Here is a 19136-nt window from a genome sequence, read left to right as displayed (position 1 = left end):
TCGTGTTTCTATAGCAACAGTTCCCACTCATGTCTTCAGGATGAGTTATGCCCAGTGTGAGGGAGAGCAGCAATGACACTCTTACCTGAGGATTTGGATTCAAACTCTAATTATTGGAAAGTGAACAAACAGAAAGGTGCAAACTGCAGGTCCAGAATAAAGATCCAGAGATATAAATTTTTAATTATACACTACAATTTGGCTAACAATTTTCTGTTCTACGTAATCTCAAAACTGTTTGGTGGGGTTAAGGTAATGTCTTTAGAAATGGTGAAGCAGCATGTGGCTCAAAACATTTTATTTTGCCTTGTTTTAAGTAACAGTAAACAATTTTTTAAAAAATCCAAATTTTTTATTTTTATTTTCGTGACCGTGACAGTGAATGTGAAAGGTTGTGTCTGTGTGCCCTGTGATTGAATAGCGACCAGTCCAGGGTGTAGTCTACCTTCCGCTCAAAGTCAGGTGGGATCGGCTCCAGCTGCCCACGACCCTGAACAGAATACATGGTATAGAAAATGGATGGATGGATCTTCTGTGACTTCAATTATGTGTCATCCTTGGCTGAATCATTTGTTTCTTGCTTTGAAAATGCTGCTTACCTTTTCAATTTTTTTTTTGTATTTAATCTCTCCCGCCTTCTCCTAGGGCTTTTTTTTTTTTTAATCTCTGCTGCCTTCTCCTCGCGCTTTTTTTTTTAACCTCTCTCACTTTCTCAAAATCTTCCTCTCTTGCTGTCCATTCCAGGTGCTGATGAGCGACAGAGGTGATGTAATGGCAGAGCTCGCACGGAGGACGGATCAGTGCAGGACGTTTGTCTAAAAATCACTGCGGGTCACGCGGTAGACACGTCACGGGTAGGAGTGTATAGTTTTGAGTTTGAAATAACACATCTCCAACTACTGCCAGCCATGAAGTGCTTCAGATCCTGACCCTGAACATAGTTGAGAAGGAAAAAAATAAACATTCACCTTAAATAGAGATTTTGCATAAAACAATTGTTTTTAAATTTTATGGGAAGTTCAAAAGTTTAAAACATTTTTGGAATGTTGAAATGTGGTGGACAGCACGGTGATATAATGGTTAACATGTCTGACTCACAGTTCTGAGTTTCTGGGTTTCAATCTCTGCTCTTTACATGTTCTCGCCGTGCTTGTGTGAGTTTTTTTCCAGCTTCTCCGGCTTCCTCCCAAAAAGTGGCAGATGTAGACCATTTTTATTGGAGGGTGCCAGGCTGAGGGTTTTTTTGTCAGAGGGGCAGTTTTAAACGCAGGCATGCACACACTATATTGTCTCTAAATTACTTCACTGTATTCATTTATTCATATTTATGTATTAATTCTATTTGTTATTTTATTCAGTGCATGCTGTCATTGTATTCTAAAGCTTGACCTGGGACTAAGACCAAATTCAAGTCAGCACGTGATGCGCCCATTACATTGACGCAATGTAACACAAATCTTACTCCTAAAAAGATCCACATACATTCCGCGGAAGCAGTGCAGACAAGAGAAACGCTACAAAATGATGAATCTAAACTGTTATTAACCTTGGTGTTAGAATTGTTAGGCTGATCAACAAAAACAATATTGTAATTAAAAATCAGTCAATCATCCCATCCATTCAACTCATGACAAAAAAGTCATAACATAATTAAATGGACATAAATAATTATTTTTTATTTCTGCTTTCAGAATGGATTTTCCCAACTGTACTGAAGGGGTGTATGCTACAAGCAGCGGTGAGTATGATGCACTGGAGACCACCAGACTGCCTCCCAGGAAGATCATCCTTTCAGTGACACTCTCCGTGCTGGCCATTTTGACCACGTTCCTCAACTGCTTGGTGATCACAGCTATCGCCGTCACCCGCAAGTTACATCACCCTGCCAACTACCTCATCTGCTCACTGGCGGTGACTGACCTGCTGGTGGCCGTTCTGGTCATGCCTGTTAGTATCATATACATTCAGAAAGAAACGTGGGTCATGGGTGAGGTGGTGTGCACCATCTGGCTGAGTGTGGACATCACGTGCTGCACGTGCTCCATCCTTCACCTGGCTGCCATCGCCATAGACCGCTACAGGGCCATCACAGATGCCGTGGAGTACTCGCGCAAACGCACGGGGGCCCGGGCAGGAGCCATGGTGGCCGTCGTGTGGCTTTTGTCCATCCTTATTTCGCTTCCTCCTCTTTTATGGCGGTACTACACAGGGGACGCAGATCAGGAAGATCAATGCATCATCCTCCACCATCACATCGCCTTCACCCTGTACTCCACCCTCGGGGCGTTTTACATCCCCCTTTTGCTCATCCTCATCCTCTACTTTAAAATCTACCGAGCTGCTCAGACCCTTTACATGCGACGGGAGGCCAGCAGGGCGAGCCGTCACTCGTGCATGACCAACGGGAGCATGATCCCTTCCACCTACACTGCTGGAGACGTCGGTGACGGGGGACCTCGGAGTCCAGACCCCGTCAGCCCGCAAGATAAATCGTTCTCCGACCCCTCGACGGAGGAGCCGCCTCGCGAACGGGTGCGTATTTCCATCAAAAAGTTCCACTGCAAGGGCCGTCGGCATGACTCACGCAGTGAGTCACGGAGGAGCCAGCTCTCCCAAGGACCACGCATCTCAGGCTCGCGGGAACGCAAGGCTGCATCCACACTGGGCTTGATTATCGGAGCGTTTGTCATTTGCTGGTTGCCCTTTTTTGTCAAGGAGGTGATCGTGAACACATGCAGCTCTTGCAGCACGTCAATGGAGATGGCTGACTTTCTGACGTGGCTGGGATATATCAACTCCCTCATCAATCCCCTCATCTACACCATCTTTAATGAGGATTTCAAAAAGGCTTTCCAAAGACTGGTTAGGTGCAGTAGTTACCTCTGATGGTAACTTGTAACCGGATTGGTAGAAATGAGTGACTGGAATTGAGGAAAAGGCTGAAATCTGACTTGCCTTAGAGAGAGATGAAGTGGAAAATGAGTGACTCTCATGTTCAGCCACACTCCACGGGGCACTTAAGCAGCCTCAAAGCATAAGAAAATAGATTTGCATCAAATAAGTGTTCAGTACCCATTACCTGTTATAAATAGAATAGCCTCATATTTCGTGTTAATTGGAGTGAGTGGTACGACTGACATGCTGTTTTCTTTTTTTTAGTAAAAGGATCATAGCTGATCTTTTCCATGCCAACTTTTTGAGCACTGGTGATCCATCTTAAAGATCTTGAAATAGCTGTCTTGTCCATCTCATGGTTTCCCTTCTTTCTTGCCCAAACAGCTGGCTGAAAGACAGAATGTGGAAAAAAAATGCACAAGAGTTAAAGGTTCATATTAATGAATACAGCATTGATTGGTTACAAAAAACATGTATACTAATTTGATATCCCTCAAACACTGGGATGCGGGCAATTTATGATGATTTGGAAAAGCCTATGTACAGCATAAAGACGAACTGAGAAGAGATATTTATATTATTATTGTAAACAGAAAATAAAGTGTATCTGGAGCCCAAAAAAACTCACAATTTTAAATGTGTTTGACTATTTTTACACAAACTGTACTGTATGTTTCTCTCAAATAGTCCTGGAAGTATTTATTTATTTACCATTGACCCATTTAGCACCCTTACTTAATCCCAGGTCATTCCCACCACTTATCCCGCATTAACTTAATCAATGTGAAAATCACTCTTGGAGAAATCCTCATTACACCCACTCAAGTACTTGGAATGGAACAACTACTGTATTTCTTTACTGCCTCCAAGGGGGCTGATAATACGTTGATGGAAATATTGGAGATGAGTCAAGTGTGAGAGTGTACTGTATGAGAGAGATCTTAGAGGCAAAGATAAGGTGTCTCATATACTGTCTTTATGAGTGGTCGTTGTATAAAGTTAATTTGTCGTATGTCACCTTCTCATTAATCACCAATAAACATTCTTCAGACTAATGTTTGTATCAAGGTTGCTTCTTTTTTTTCTGAGTACAGATTTGGTTACTAAGCAGAGCATTCCATTCGTCTACCTGAATGAACTCTGATAATAACCAACAGAGATGGTTTGCCTATTATTTAGTTCGAAGCAAATGCGCAAAAAAAAAAAAGAAATTGGAGTGATTTGTCATTGTTATTCAATATACCCAATGAGCTGTTAAAGCCAACACATCCATGGTAACACTTTTCTTTCTACAGTATTGTACAGTACTGTCACTGGGAACGTCATTAAGTACGCCTGCACATTATCACTGCTTAGTGTTGACTGAAAATGTCATTATTTTATCAAACCATTTTGTATAGGGCTTGTCCTCATTAGGGCTGAGGGTGAGCTGAAGCTTCTCCAACTGACTAGGCAAAAAAGCAGGGTGCAACTGTAAGGCACATAGAGACAAACAAATACACTCACATTCAAGAACAAGCAAATTACAGGCAAGGAGCCCGGTGCCCAGATCCGACCCCTGAATCTCAGGACTGTGAGGCACGCATGCTAACCACTAGCTTCACTGTGCTGCACTCATAGAGATTTTAATTTAACAGGATGTTTTTGGTTTGTATGGAATATAAGTGCACCGTGTAATATATATTGATAATTACAATATTTTGCTGCACCCATATAAGTTTAATAATATGGCCAACATATGATTATACACCTCATTAACCACCTCTCATTAAAATGCAGTAATGTATAATGTAGTTATGTCACTGTAAAGCACAACAAATGCAATATATTTGTATAATATACAATTTAAATACTACACAACTCTTACACTGGCTCTTATTAGTGTGCACCTGTGGTGCCCATTTGTGATATTATTCCTCACCCTTGTGGCTGATTGAAATAATGCAGTCCAATTGACAGATTTTTTTGTAACTTTCTTTATGTACAGTGGGTACGGAAAGTTTTCACACACCCTTAAATGTTTCACTCTTTGTTATATTGCACCCATTTGTTAAAGTCATTTAAGTAAATGTTTTCCTCCTCAATGTACACACAGCACCGCATATTGACAGAAAAAAAAAGTAATTGTTGAAATCTTTGCTGATTTGTTAAAAAAGAAAAACTGAAATATCACACAGTCATACGTATTCATACCCTTTGCTGTGACACTCATATTTAACTGTTCATTTCTTCTGGATAGGTAGCTAGCTAGCTATCACTACAGCAATTTAATCTGATAATAAATACATTTATAATATATATGTAATACATTTCTTACTGTTGCTGAACTAGTATATGTTAGATGAAAAATAACATTAGCAAGGCTAGGTATTCAAAATCATGGGGGTTCTCTTCCATACGGGTGGATGGCATCTTAACCCCAAGGTCAAGAATTTGGTAATTTTTTTTACCAAACTAATGGATAACCCGCCACAAGACTTTCATGTTAAAATTTAAAACAGGCTTGTGTGAGCATATCCTTTAAAAATAAAAAAAAGGGCTTATTTTGTAGTGTCAAAATCAAAAATCAATTTACCTCAGGTAACACATACTGGGACGCCATCTGAATGAAAACTAACTTCTGTCGTGAAAATGTGTGATAACCTGAGGTTGTGTAGTTATCAAAAGTTTGTATTTTTCTGCCAACACGGCTTTTAGTGTGAACACTTTTGCATGATGCGTGTTTGTGTTGACCGGAAGTGAAGATGTCACCTTCTACCGATGTCGACAAACGGCCCAGCAACGAGCTAAAATTTTGCTTCGAGACTTTTTAAAAGTCGTGTGATGAACAACGACTACTTTATGTTGCGTGTGCTACTTATACACGCGCGTCATAAAGTAGCTGTGCTTAATTTAAGTATTTTAATGAAGATGTCAGTGCCACAGATGTCTTTGTTTGTTAGTCACGACATTGATTGTAATTGTTGGGATGCCAGGTATGAGCGTTTGCAGATTGGAGGCTGTCATGTGTGCGACCTGGCAACTCGGAGTATGCGCCGGATGCGGTAGCCAGTATGGCGGACAGCGAAAGTGATATAGAAACGGACGGGCTAGAATTAGCTCTAGACTCATTGTGCAGTCGTTATTGCAGCGATGTGTCCGCCCTAAAAAGCAAAGACTACTGCGCTGCGTTTTGTGAGGTACGTTGGAACTATTTACGTTCGATATTCTTCGCGTATCGTTGTGTTGACGCTGGTCAAACATCACTAGCTTTCCTGTCTGACGTTAGCCTTCTGGTTAGCTACAGTTGATGCTAAATCTGTCATATAGGCACTAGAAATGAAGCTGAGATATTAAATGAACACAGACTAAAGATAAACGTTTGGTTAAGTTAATCCCCAAAAAAGTAACGTTATCGTGCGGTTCACGGGCTGGTTGTTTACAGTGATAGCTTGATGCTAACGAGTGGTTAACAAACGTCATGGAGCCAATGTTGCCTTGCAGAGAGCAGTGTCACTTTAATTCTGGGAATTGTATTATTGTTGTATGAAGCTCTATTTAGTCGCCATTACCATTTTTGGTTAAAATATTGGACTCCGTTTATAAAAAAATATTTGCATGCATACATATGTACACACTTGAAAAGGTGACAGATACCAAAATTGACTATCTCAGTGTTTCCCAACCAAAATTGACTATCTCAGTGTTTCCCAACCAAAATTGAGCCAAGGCACATAGTTTACATTGAAAAAAAATCTCACGGCACACCACCAAACAACAATGTCACAAAGAGTATACAATATATATTCTAAAGTAATAATGATTCCAGCTTAGTTTTCTTAATGTATTTGCTTATTTTGAAATCTGGGCCTGGTAAATTGAGTACAAAGCTAGTGTTCTGTAGTATGAATGGCAATAGGTGGATGCACAGATTTGATTGTACCTCCTACCATCTACTCGTAAAACATTTAATTATTCTGTCTGTACTACTATATGTCATTGGCATAGGTGGGAAAAAAAACGTTTTTATTTGTAGTAAATGGATAATTTTCAGACCAATTAAGTGAAACTCAAGCACGCCAATCTGCCATGGAACCGTGGGTGGGAATCACTGCTCTATTTTAGCAATTTCATCTTTGACTTTAACACGTGTTCACCTGTTGAAGCTATTTTTTTAAGGCTGAACAATACATGTACTGCTCTGACAATACAGGATTAATCTTTAACAGAGTAGAATGGGACAATTTCTTGTGCTGGTTGTTGGAAAATGGAGCTCGTCGTGAGAGGGAGTATTGCAATATTTCTATTATTAATGTTTGTGGATATTCTCATGTTCCCGATGTACAGTTGGTTGAAGCCTACACAGGCCAATGGCAGGTTCCTCTTCCTCAACTGAAGGTGCTGCGGACAGCACTGCGTGGTTTCACAAAAGCCACGGCCAAATTCCCCGATGACTGTCAGCACGTCAACAATATTCTCAGCCGTCTGGCCTCGTGAGTGCTCTCTTCTACTTATACAGTGAACCCTGCTTAGGGACCAAGACCTGACGCAAATAGCAAAATTCTGTGAGTAATCAATAGCCCCCTAGAATTCTTTTAGACTTGCCAGTATTAACCCTTGAGTTTAAACCCTCAATATACCACAAACTATTATCCTTATTTCAATCTCATCTTCCAACATTACCTTTTAAAAATAAAAGAGCTTACAGGAGATTTGATTTCGAATAGAGGCACCAGATGTTGGCATGATGTTGCAGCTTCACAACCCATAAAAATATCAATAACTACATTTAGCTTTTATGTTACATTTTTGACTCGGTAATGCATAGATATTCTATTTTTTTTAAATACATGCAGTGTATCACAAACGCTCTAGCTTTAGTTGGGCACTTAAGCCTGCTGCAGACTGAGCGATGCAGTCGAACCCAACTGGACCGGACCATCGCATAAAAATGAGAGTTGCTGAAAAGACCTCACACACTGAGCGATTGGATATATGGACACCCTCAATACCAGGCTTATATAGGCGTTTGATGCTGTATAGACAGTATATTGTACTTTTACATTTCTTAAACCATAAAAAGATAGAATAATAGTTAAGGAAGAGGCGGGTCGCTAAAGATAAAGGCCGCGAGTGAGAATAAAAGCATAAGTGTGGATATTTTAAAGGAGTCTTGCTGACTCCATTCATTTGAACGAACCCAGCGAGATAGTTCGTGTACATTTTTGTCACAAGCTTTGCTTTGCCATCCACAAGCACATTATACATTATGAATATAGTTAAGTTTTGATGTAAAACACAGTATTTGATGCTTTATATATGCCAATTATTTGGCATATATTGGGGCGGCAAGGTGGCTGTTCTGTGTCTCGCTTGTATAGAAACCTGGAAATGTAGTTTTAGCGTGAGTGAAAACTCGTGCATTTTTATTGGCTTTGAGTTGTGACATTGTGACAGTGTGTGCCGCGAATCAAAATTTGAATCGCGGCAAAACAGTGGCCAACTGATCGGCCACTCATGAAAACCGTTCTCAAACCACGCACACTCCGCGACGAATTAGGCCCTGTCGCTCGATGTGTGGCACCCTTTACTGTACCTGACTTTGAGCTAGCCATCACCTGTTAACTTCCGCCACTGCCAATAGTGATCTGCACGTTTTGCTTTTTGGCGGCATCTTGGCTCATTACAGAACAAGCACAAAGGTACGCAGATGGGTGAAAATAGTTGTTGTCCCGAGGGGGGGGGGGGGGGGGGGGGGGGGGGGGGGGGGCACTAGTAGGTGAGTTTTCGAATAGGTGGGGGTTCTCTGTGCTTCTAATAAAACCATGCAACATTGCTCTTCCACTGCTTTAGCTCACGTCTCTAATGGAACTGTCTTGTCTTCCAGGAGTATCTTTGAGCTTCTGCTGTTTTTCAGCATAGAGGAATTTGGGGAAAAGCCTTTAAAAGACATCCTAGACTCCTATCAGGTTACAAATCTTGCCTCTCTTACCCGTTAGTAGTAGATCAACATTTTGTTGTAACTGTTCATCATTGTACATTTTTGTCTTTGTAGGCATGTCATGCTGAGCTTTTAAGGCACAGGAATGTATATCTTCAGCATGCAAAGCTGATCATAAAAGCTGGTGGTCCATGGGAGAATCGGGTGTTGCAAGCAATCCTAAAACGGACAGATTTGCCTTCCAAAGAGGGTAAAATTTGATTACTTTTTGTTACCAAACACAAAACAAAAATGTTGTTAATAGCAATAGTGTATATCCTACTGTTTTTTTTTTTCTTCTGTGCACAGTTGACGATTACCTAAGCTCAGAGCTCCCTGTTTTCTTGGAACTGCGGATTCGCTATCTGCAAGCATGTGAGAGAATACATGAAGCTATGGCCCTGGCTAAAGTCTGCCTGGAGAAGCACAAGCCTGGAAAACATTTGTACTTCCATCAAGCTTACTTAACCTGTCTCTACAAGGCCTCGCTGCATGAACACCTACACAAGCAGGTACTGAGTACCGGATTTGCATGTCAAGTTGTTAGTTGTGTGATTAAAAAGTAAACATTTAAAACTAAAAGGCAGCCAACCTAAAATAATATGTACATGGGAGTCATTTTGAATTTCTACTACAGTATATGTAAAGTAAATAATTTCAAATAATCGTAATGCATTGTGAATTGTTAGGATGATGAGGTTAAAATAATGTTCCTCTTCAGATGGAAGAGCTAGATGGCCGGGATGCGGTGGAGATCATCTGTAACACAGAGCGAGTCGAAAAAGATGAGCTCCTTTTGTCGCTGTGCAAAGCCTTCCTTACCCAGCAGTTACACAAGGGTGACATGTACTACATATGGTAAGATTTAGAAATGCAGAGCTTTTTTTTTAAAAATGTTTTATTTATTTTTTATTTGTCTGCAATGGAGGCAACCATTTACCATATAAATATACAGTTGAAACCAGATGTGTACACGCTCTATATTAAAAGACATATTAGCTTCTTTTTTTTTTCTCACTGATGAAATCAGACTAAACCTTTTCTGTTTTAGGACAAATAGGATTACCAAAACTATTTCTATTTGCTCAATGCCAGAATAATGAGAGAAGGATGTTTTTAGACAATATTTATTATCCATCCATCCATTTTCTGAGCCGCTTATCCTCACTAGGGTCACGGGCGTGCTGGAGCCTATCCCAGCTGTCATCGGGCAGGAGGCGGGGTACATCCTGAACTGGTTGCCAGCCAATCGCAGGGCACATACAAACAGACAACCATTCGCACTCACAGTCACACCTACGGGCAATTTAGAGTCTCCAATTTATGCATGTTTTTGGGATGTGGGAGGAAACCGGAGTGCCCGGAGAAAACCCACGCAGGCACGGGGAGAACATGCAAACTCCACACAGTCGGGGCCGGGGATTGAACCCAGGTCCTCAGAACTGTGAGGCTGACGCTCTAACCAGTCGTCCACCGTGCCGCTACAATATTTATTATTTATTATAATATTTCTTCAAAATCAGAAGTTTACATACATTTAATTAGTATTTGGTTCCATTGCCTTTAAACTGTATGACTTGGGTCAAACGTTTTGGAAATCCTTCAACAAGCCAATTTTGTAGGCCACCTTGCTCGTATTGCCTTTTCAAGATCAGCCCATACAGTCCAAAACCTTGACTTTGTTATACCTGATGTTCTTTTATAGTTATTGCTGAATGTAATAAGCCGCAGTTGGAAGCCAGTGAAAGAAGACATCATGCACTTTGTGTTTGCTCCGTTGGCATGTCCTAGGAAACTGATATTCATTCGGCACTGTATATATGAAATTGATCAAGTATTATTGCTCATACTGTACTACTGTAGACAGCCAGGACAGAGACGTGGACTGTTTTCTTCAACATACTTTTCCTCTGTCTTCATGTGTTCCCTTTGTGCTGGCATTACAAAAAAAATGGGAAGAACAAGTCAAGCAGACTTAATCCACAAGATGCTCACACTGGTTGGATTACAAATTGTACGTCTTCAAGGGGGTCTGACGTCCACTGTAATTGAAGTTATTCATTTTTACGTCACTAGTACACATTTGATTTTCATGCATAAATACATCTTTTGACTTTTTTCAGTATTGGGGTTTATAGTTGATTAGTTCATAAATTATGATATTAAAACAGCTATGCTTTTGAATCAAAGTGGTCCTCTACTGCTTTCTCTCAGGGACCTAGTGTTCATCTGGAGCAGGTTGCATCTTCGAGCCCACCCGTCGACACAGGACTTCCTGACTGAGTGCATGCAGTTGGCTTCCTCTGCAAAGAATGTCCGCGCCATCTTTCCCTTCATCAAACTTGTCACCAACGAGGTGCGACTGAGATCATTTTTCGCTGAGATACTGGCCGCTCCAAACATACTTCATTATTTTGGGAGTGCTCTCAATGTGGGAATCCAAATTCAACTGTAAAACTGCACCACTTGTATCGCTTAAAGCACAGGTGTCAAATTCAAGGCCCTGGGGCCAGATCTGGTCGCAACATAATTTTATAATGGATTTGTTCCTTATGTTTTGGCAGAAAATCTGTACTGAAAATTGTAATTTTTCCTCCCTTTTAAACAGATATCGTAAAAAATGTTTCCCACCAAATCCCTTCTTAACATTAACATTAATTCAATGTTGTATACTTAAATATTTGCTTTATGCAGTTTTCCATGGCTTCTGATTTCAAATTAACTTTTTTTTAACGCACAATTTGTCTTCTTGGGGTTTGTTGGGACAGCTGGGGGGCGACGGAGTGCACGTCTGCGTGGAGCTTTGTGCCACGGCCTTGCAGCTGTGTGACGTGCAAGCTGACAGTGTCGCTCAGTCTCTGGTCTCCAAGACCATTACCTTCCTCCTGCCGGGAGACCTGGAGATCTGTCGAGCATGCGCCCTGCTCGTGTTCTGCCTGGAGCGAAGCCTGGAAGCTTACCGAATGGTGCACCATCTGTACAAACATCCTGACCAGGAGACTCATCCTCACCACAGCTTTGTCCCAACCAACGTCCGCTTCAAAATTCTGCAGGTGGGATGAGGAGAAAGAAGGAATACACCGTGTCCCAAAGAAAATGACATATCTTCCCTCGAAAAGAGACGCAATAATTTAGCCTCTAACGAATAACAAACCTGATTTTAGGTGCCTTCATGAGCATTGTTACAACTAAATGGAATTACTAACCTGGGCGATTCCACCCGTATTACTGTAGTTGACTGGCAGAGGCCTCCCTCCGCTCTATCCTAACGTCGGGGGGGAAGAATTGCAATGCACTGAATATATATATTTTTACCCTCTTGGATGTGAACATCTTCTAAGAGAACCTGGACAGTCCTGTTGCGATCGATTCACTGCCCTGAAAATACAATGATTTGGATGAATTAGAATACTCACAATATTTTTGGGACGCGTTGTATATTTGTATATACAACCCCAATTCCAATGAAGTTGGGACGATGTGTTAAACTTAAATAAAAACAGAATACAATGATTTGCAAATCATGTTCAACCTATATTTAATTGAATATACTACAAAGACGATATTTAATGTTGAAACTGATAAACTTTATTGTTTTTAGCAAATAATCATTAACTTAGAATTTTATGGCTGCAACACGTTCCACAAAAGCTGGGACAGGGTCATGTTTACCACTGTGTTACATTACCTTTTCTTTTAACAACATTCAATAAACATTTGGGAACTGAGGACAATAATTGTTGAAGCTTTGAAGGTGGAATTCGTTCCCATTCTTGCTTGATGTACAGCTTCAGCTGTACAACAGTCCGGGGTCTCCGTTATCGTATTTTACGCCACGTAATGCGCCACACATTTTCAATGGGAGACAGGTCTGGACAGCAGGCAGGCCAGTCTAGTCTCTTTTACTACGAAGCCAAACTGTTGTTACACGTGCAGAATGTGGTTTGGTATTGTCTTGCTGAAATAAGCAGGGGCGTCCATGAAAAAGACGTGGCTTGGATGGCAGGATATGTTTCTCCAAAACCTGTATGTACCTTTCAGCATTAATGGTGCCTTCACAGTTACCCATGCCATTGGCACTAACACGGCCCCATACCATCACAGATGCTGGCGTTTGAACTTTGCGTCCATAACAGTCCAGATGGTTCTTTTCCTCTTTAGCCCGGATGACATGACGTCTAAAATTTCCAAAAACAATTTTAAATGTGGACTCGTCGGACCACAGAACACTTTTCCACTTTTCATCAGTCCGTCTTAGTTGAGCTCGGGCCCAGAGAAGCCAGCGGCGTTTCTGTGTGCTGTTGATGAATGGCTTTTGCTTTGCATAGTAGAGTTTCAAGTTGCACTTACGGATGTAGCGCCGAACTGTATTTACTGACATTGGTTTTCTGAAGTGTTCCTGAGTCCATGTGGTGATATCCTTTTCACATTGATGTCGGTTTTTGATGCAGTGCCGCCTGAGGGATCGAAGCTCATAGGCATTCAATGTTTGTTTTCGGCCTTGCCGCTTACATGCAGTGATTTCTCCAGATTCTATGAACCTTTTGATGATGATATGGACCGTAGATGATGAAATCCCTCAATTCCTTGCAATTGTACGTTGAGGAACATTGTCCTTAAACTGTTCGACTATTTTCTCACGCACTTGTTCACAAAGAGGTGAACCTCGCCCCATCTTTGCTTGTGAATGACTGAGCAATTAAGGGAAGCTCCTTTTATACCCAATCATGGCAGCCACCTGTACCCAATTAGCCTGTTCACCTGTGGGATGTTCCAAACAGGTTTTTGATGAGCATTCCTCAACTTTCTCAGTCTTTTTTGCCACCTGTCCCAGGTTTTTTGGAACGCGTTGCAGCCATAGTTGGAATCATGTTATATTTGTAAATATGTTGCATCTCTTCAAATTTCAGATGCTGAAAGAACGTCTGTCTTTTGACCCAGAGTTCTGGAGCATCCTGGCGCTCAGGAACCGCTGCTTGGAGTTGATAAATGACAGCGTAATGAAGGACGTTCTTATCGATGATATGACGGGAGAAGAGGAGGAGGACAGCTGCTGTGATGAGGAGCTGGCAAATGTCTGCGTAAATGATTCTTACGCTCAAGACTTGCCCAGCAAGTGCGCTGGGCCTGAATCTGAGAAACAGCCCCCTATACTGGAACATACTTCTGATAGCCAGACGGTAAGCTTGTCAAGTAATGCTCCTGTGAAGAAGAGAAACTGGCGCAGGAGACTGCAAAGGAAAGTCCACCTTTTGTCTGATGAGGACATGGACCAAGGTGATGATCCAGAGTTCATGTACAATCTCAAACCCACGTCTTTGTGTAGCAAATCTGTATATTCACTAAGACACAATCTCACTAAGAGGGAAAATTGTACTTCTGTCAAACTCCCCGTCAATCGAAAGAGAGAATATTTGTCCCGATGTGTGAAGAGCCAAATTTTTAAAAGGAAAGGCAAGAAGAAGAGATGGTTGCAAGGTCTTCCCAGGCTGGAGGCGCCTCAAACCATCCAAGAGAAGGTGGTCGTAGTGAAAGGGAAAAAGCGGGGCAGGAAGCCTGCCCAGAGATGGGAGCTCTCTTACCCTGATAATGAAATATCCCTCCCCAAGGATGAGTCTGGGCTTGTAGAGAAATCTGAAACAGAAAGCACAGAGCAGCAAATGCCTCACCTGGAGAATGACCGTGAGAGTGCACAGATGAAGAAACAACCCGAGGACATAAAGGATTGCGGTCAAACCCCGGCGGAAGGTTCCCATATTTGTGCTGTTTTTGCTGAGCCTCAGACTGTTAGCCCAGCTGTTGAAGCTGACCCCGAGCTTGATGGACCACTCCAAGAATTACAAAGCTCTCCAATAGAACTTATGCACAGTTACTATCTAAAGCCTATAAACAGTGACAGTGACAGTGACACAGTGCACCCTCCAGAATCCTACGCACTCGATAATGACATTGTGGAAGGGCCGCCAATCCTTGACGACAGTAAAAAATCAAACAGAAAGGTTAGTATTTTTACTATTACCATCCCCAAATTTGTTTGGACCCATGTTTTATCTTGTCAGCAGTTTAATTTTCTTTTTCTTTTTTTTTTTCTTTTTTATTAATTCAAAATATTTTTAAGATGACAACATGCAATCCTAATCACTAACATTTCTCACATCTGCCTTCAAAGATGTAATGATATGACCTGTCACCATCCAAGTCAATTCATAAACTTGTGCCCTCGTCACTTAAAGCCAAAACTATACACTATAGGAACTAATTTTCACCATGAAAGAAAAATCATCATTTCATTAATTTGGGTTTGTCTAACTAGGTTGTATTTTAAAATTGACAAATTGCTCCTTTAAATCTGCTTTAAGACTGCTTTCATGTAAAGACTTATTTTGATGCAAGGCACAAAAAAATATAAACAAATGATTAAAAATACATTTACACAAAATACAATACATGCCCTCCCCCCAAGTAGCTCTTAAATAAGATTTCTATTCTCTATATATCATATTAATCAGGTGTCTTTTGTTTTAGGTGAAAGTGGTGAGGACGTGGAAGGAAAAGTCTGAACGAGGACAAAAGTATGCTCATCTGAGTTACTACTGTAGCTCCTGTAAGAAAAACTATAAAGGATTGAATGTGTTGAGGCATTCCATTGCCCACTTCAAGAGGCAGAACAGGTGTATAATCTGCGGGAAATGCTTCCAACACTTCATTGTAGGCAAAAAGCACATTTGGGATCACATAGAGGAACTGTGCAAGAACCACAAAGACTCTGATGCCGAAGGAGCTGGAACCACAAACGGGACGAGGAGTAAGCAGGCTGAGGCTCACAGTGAAAAAAAGACTTCAAACGAGGAACCTCGGAAACATTGCAAAGTCAAAGTTTCCAGCCTTAGTAGGGAAGATCGAATCATCCGAAACCTCCGCTTTGTCATCAGGAAGATGCAGGCCCAGTCCAAGAGGTTGAATAAAGACACCACCACAACACAGTTAGACTTTAAGGACGACCAGGTCGTCATTCAAGACGGCCTGGTCGTCGTCAAAGCTCCTGTGACCACAAAGGAGGATGAAGTGGACCCGGCAGGAGAAAACGGCTATAACGTGATCTACAAGTTTCTGCTGTGCCCTTCCTTGTCCTGCGATCGGGTGTTCCTGAAACTCGGAAGCAACTTTACCAAGCATGCCGTCAGATGTCACCTCAGCGAAGACCAGGTGCTGGATAAGACCTTCATCTGGGCCAAGCACAAATGCACCTTCTGCTTTCGGTAAGAATTGAACTATTTCATTCATCAATGCAGAGGTTATGCATGGTGAACATGTTGAGTGTGCCAATTGCTTATTAAGTGAAAACATAACTGGGAATAACGCCGGAAAGAAAACGGGAAAGTCAGAAATTTCAAACCTCTGTGGAGGGAAAAATAAAAAGAAATGAAAAAGAAATTTCATCACTACCGTAAATGACATCAGCAGTTCTCTAACGTTTTACACCAAGTACCACCTAAAAGAATACTTGGCTCTCCAAGTGACACCATAATCGGCAACATTAAAATACTGTAATACAGTAGGCTTTGTACAAATTGTGCAAAAGGGAGTTTTCATACCACTGAAGCACTTCAGCTCTCTGACATGTGAGCCAACTTTCCAACTACCACGCAGAAACCATTTAAAGGCAATACTGTTTTGAAAAAAAAAATGTCCTAAAATGGCACTTTGACTTTAGGTCTGTTTTAATTTTGGCCAGGGATATTTTCTTGATTTTGTACTGTTGTGTATTGAAATGCAATTCAATGCATTTTTCCAGAGTTAATAATATTCCTGTCTGTGTCAATTATTTGATTAGTCATGCGCTAAAATCCATTTAAATTAAACCATGTTGCTTTTTAGCACAAATATTGTTATATGATTAAAATGTGATTATTTGAGTAATTAATTACAAGCCTCTAATTAGATTCCCCCCACCCCTATTTTTTTTAAGGACTGGAATGGATTAATTGCATTTCCATTCATTTTAATGGGGAAATGTGTTGAGATAAGCGCATGGTCTCGTAACAAATTAAACTTGTATATCAAGGCACCACTGTGGTTGAATCAGTTCCGCTACTTTTACCAGGTTTTTTTGGGTTTTGGTTTTTTGAACACAGCATCAGTACACTTCTACTTAAGTACAGTGTCAGTATTTTGCCATTTCTGCTGTACAGTCTTTTAGTAAATCACTGACCGTGCATTAATTTATTTGGCAATGCAAAAAGAAAGAAATAAACTTCCCATCCTGTTAATGATTTCAATGGTATGTGTTTGAATTGATTTCGTCCATCTTGTTGATCTTGTACCAGTGAGTGTTTTGGTGCTCTTACAGTATTGTTGTTGTTGCTTTCCTTTCCAACAGCAACCTCCAGTTTGTCCAGTATTACAAGGAGCACATAAGGCGCCATGACCCCTCCCTGCCACACTTCTGCTACCACGCGCAATGCGACCAGCGCTTCTTGACGTTGCAGGAACTGAAAGCGCACATGAGCACCCATGACCCTTTCAGTCCCGTGTGCGCTTTCGCCAACTGCGACAAGCAATTCTCCAACTTAATAAGCCTCTTCGACCACGAGTGGAGACACTACGTCCCGGCTCCTCAGAGGGACGAGCTGGAGCTGGGTCTCAACCGGCAGCAAAGGCAAAGCGACGAGGCTCCGTGGAAGCAGAGGGTGAAGTTTGAGGAGATATGGCTCCAGAGCAAGCAAATGAAACAGGATAGATTGAGAGTTGAGAAATCTACTGTCGGAAATCTCAGCGAAAGAGTCAGTGAGGCGAAGGCGTCGGACACCGGGGCGGATTCTTTGAAGGCGGCAGAGCTTAGCCAAAAGCCCGTCAACGGATTCGAGGAGGCGAAACAAAGCAAAGTGTCGAAACGAAGCACTAACAAACCCCATCGGAAAAAGAAGTTCAGGTTTACCTGTGTCAAGCCACCTCCAGATCCCTTGAACGTCAAGGACCTGGAGCAGGCTGCCACAATGTCCGAGGTCGTCCGGAAGTTGGAGGAGCCGCTCATCGCCGAGCACAAGAGCTTCAACCCTCAAGATCCTTCCTACGCGCCTTTCTACAAAATGCACTTCACCAGGCTGCCGCCCTCCACCTACATGGACGAGTCTCAGCTGTCCATGCGCAAGAGGAGAGACATGGACAAGGACGCTCACCCGCAAAGTCAGCCCTGTAGTTCTCACAGCCAGATGGATCATTGGGCAAGGAACGAGACACACAAGAGCAAAAGTAACCATGAACAGAAGATTAGACATAGGTGCGATAAGTGTCTCTCCTCCTTCAGCAGCATACAAGAACTCCAGAAACACAAAGCTCTCAACACCTGCTCCGCTTTATTTGGTTTTGACTCTGAAGACGAAACTTAACACGCCTTATCGAAACCTGTTCGTTTGACCAAAAATATGTACATTTTCTTTTTACTTTGGTTATGATATGAGGAGGACTGAAACTGAAGTGCAACATACTGATACTTTTTTTTTTTTTGTCTTATTCAGTCTAGACAATGACCAACCAGATACAGTATGTGGGTCAATAAGGCTCTGACTGTTTCTCAGTGCTTGTCCGTCATCGGAACCATCAAAATATCCAAGGAGCCACATCCTCTTGGATCGCTTGTGCCATTTGCTAGCTAGTCCGTAAAAGTCAGTCTAACTTGTAGAAATTGATTGAAAGAAATTCATCTGTTTTGGGTACTAATATTCATTCTTCTCTGACAGTCTTCCAAATGCATCACCCATGAGCAGTGTGTGCCAATCAAAAAGGCTTGAGAGTAATATCAAATATGTCGTGGATTTAATTTCAAGGTCTGACACATAGTGATTAAGTTTATGGAAAATTTAATGGAGGTATTTACTCAAGCAATCACAAAACTATATGAAATGATCCAAATCTGCCCAGACCTCCTCAGTATTTCACTACGTAGGAAAGAAGAGTTAGCTCGCTCACTCAACAAGCAAAATTAAATGGGCCACTTTGTTGTTTGTGTACAAATCTTCAAGGTCATTATGTTGGATATATTTTTTTTTATGTATGAGCTAGGTTATTTATGTGTACAAATGTAAAAAAAAACAAAAAACAAAAAAACATTATGGTTTAATGCCAAACTATTTTTGTTACATAAAGTGACTAAAATCTGTTTAATTAAACATGAAAATTTAGAGCCAATTCAGTATATGTTTTATTTAAGCATTGCATATTTCATTCATCAAGTTTTAGTTTTAAAAAATTTATTTAAAATTGTTTTGTTTTTTTTTGCATC

At 41.3% G+C, this 19136-nt stretch overlaps 2 protein-coding genes across 2 annotated transcripts; both read left to right on the top strand.

Moving 5' to 3' along the window:
• The first annotated feature begins 766 nt into the window (after positions 1-766).
• htr1fa (5-hydroxytryptamine (serotonin) receptor 1Fa) lies at positions 767-2886 on the top strand. The gene is made up of 2 exons (XM_061691676.1): positions 767-854; positions 1692-2886. The coding sequence occupies exon 2, from the start codon at positions 1693-1695 to the stop codon at positions 2884-2886; it is 1194 nt and encodes a 397-aa protein (XP_061547660.1). The 5' UTR covers positions 767-854; position 1692.
• A 3052-nt stretch (positions 2887-5938) lies between these two features.
• LOC133410460 (zinc finger protein 654-like) lies at positions 5939-19034 on the top strand. Its single transcript, XM_061691672.1, has 11 exons — positions 5939-6074; positions 7222-7367; positions 8762-8843; positions 8930-9065; positions 9164-9366; positions 9576-9712; positions 11069-11210; positions 11623-11907; positions 13765-14853; positions 15380-16113; positions 17235-19034. The coding sequence occupies exons 1-11, from the start codon at positions 5949-5951 to the stop codon at positions 18241-18243; spliced, it is 4089 nt and encodes a 1362-aa protein (XP_061547656.1). The 5' UTR covers positions 5939-5948; the 3' UTR covers positions 18244-19034.
• Positions 19035-19136: the final 102 nt, after the last annotated feature.

This window comes from Phycodurus eques, chromosome 12, assembly GCF_024500275.1.
Source record: "Phycodurus eques isolate BA_2022a chromosome 12, UOR_Pequ_1.1, whole genome shotgun sequence".
Taxonomy (NCBI): domain Eukaryota; kingdom Metazoa; phylum Chordata; class Actinopteri; order Syngnathiformes; family Syngnathidae; genus Phycodurus; species Phycodurus eques.
Note: the sequence above shows the minus strand (reverse complement) of the source record. Positions and strands in the feature narration are given on the sequence as shown.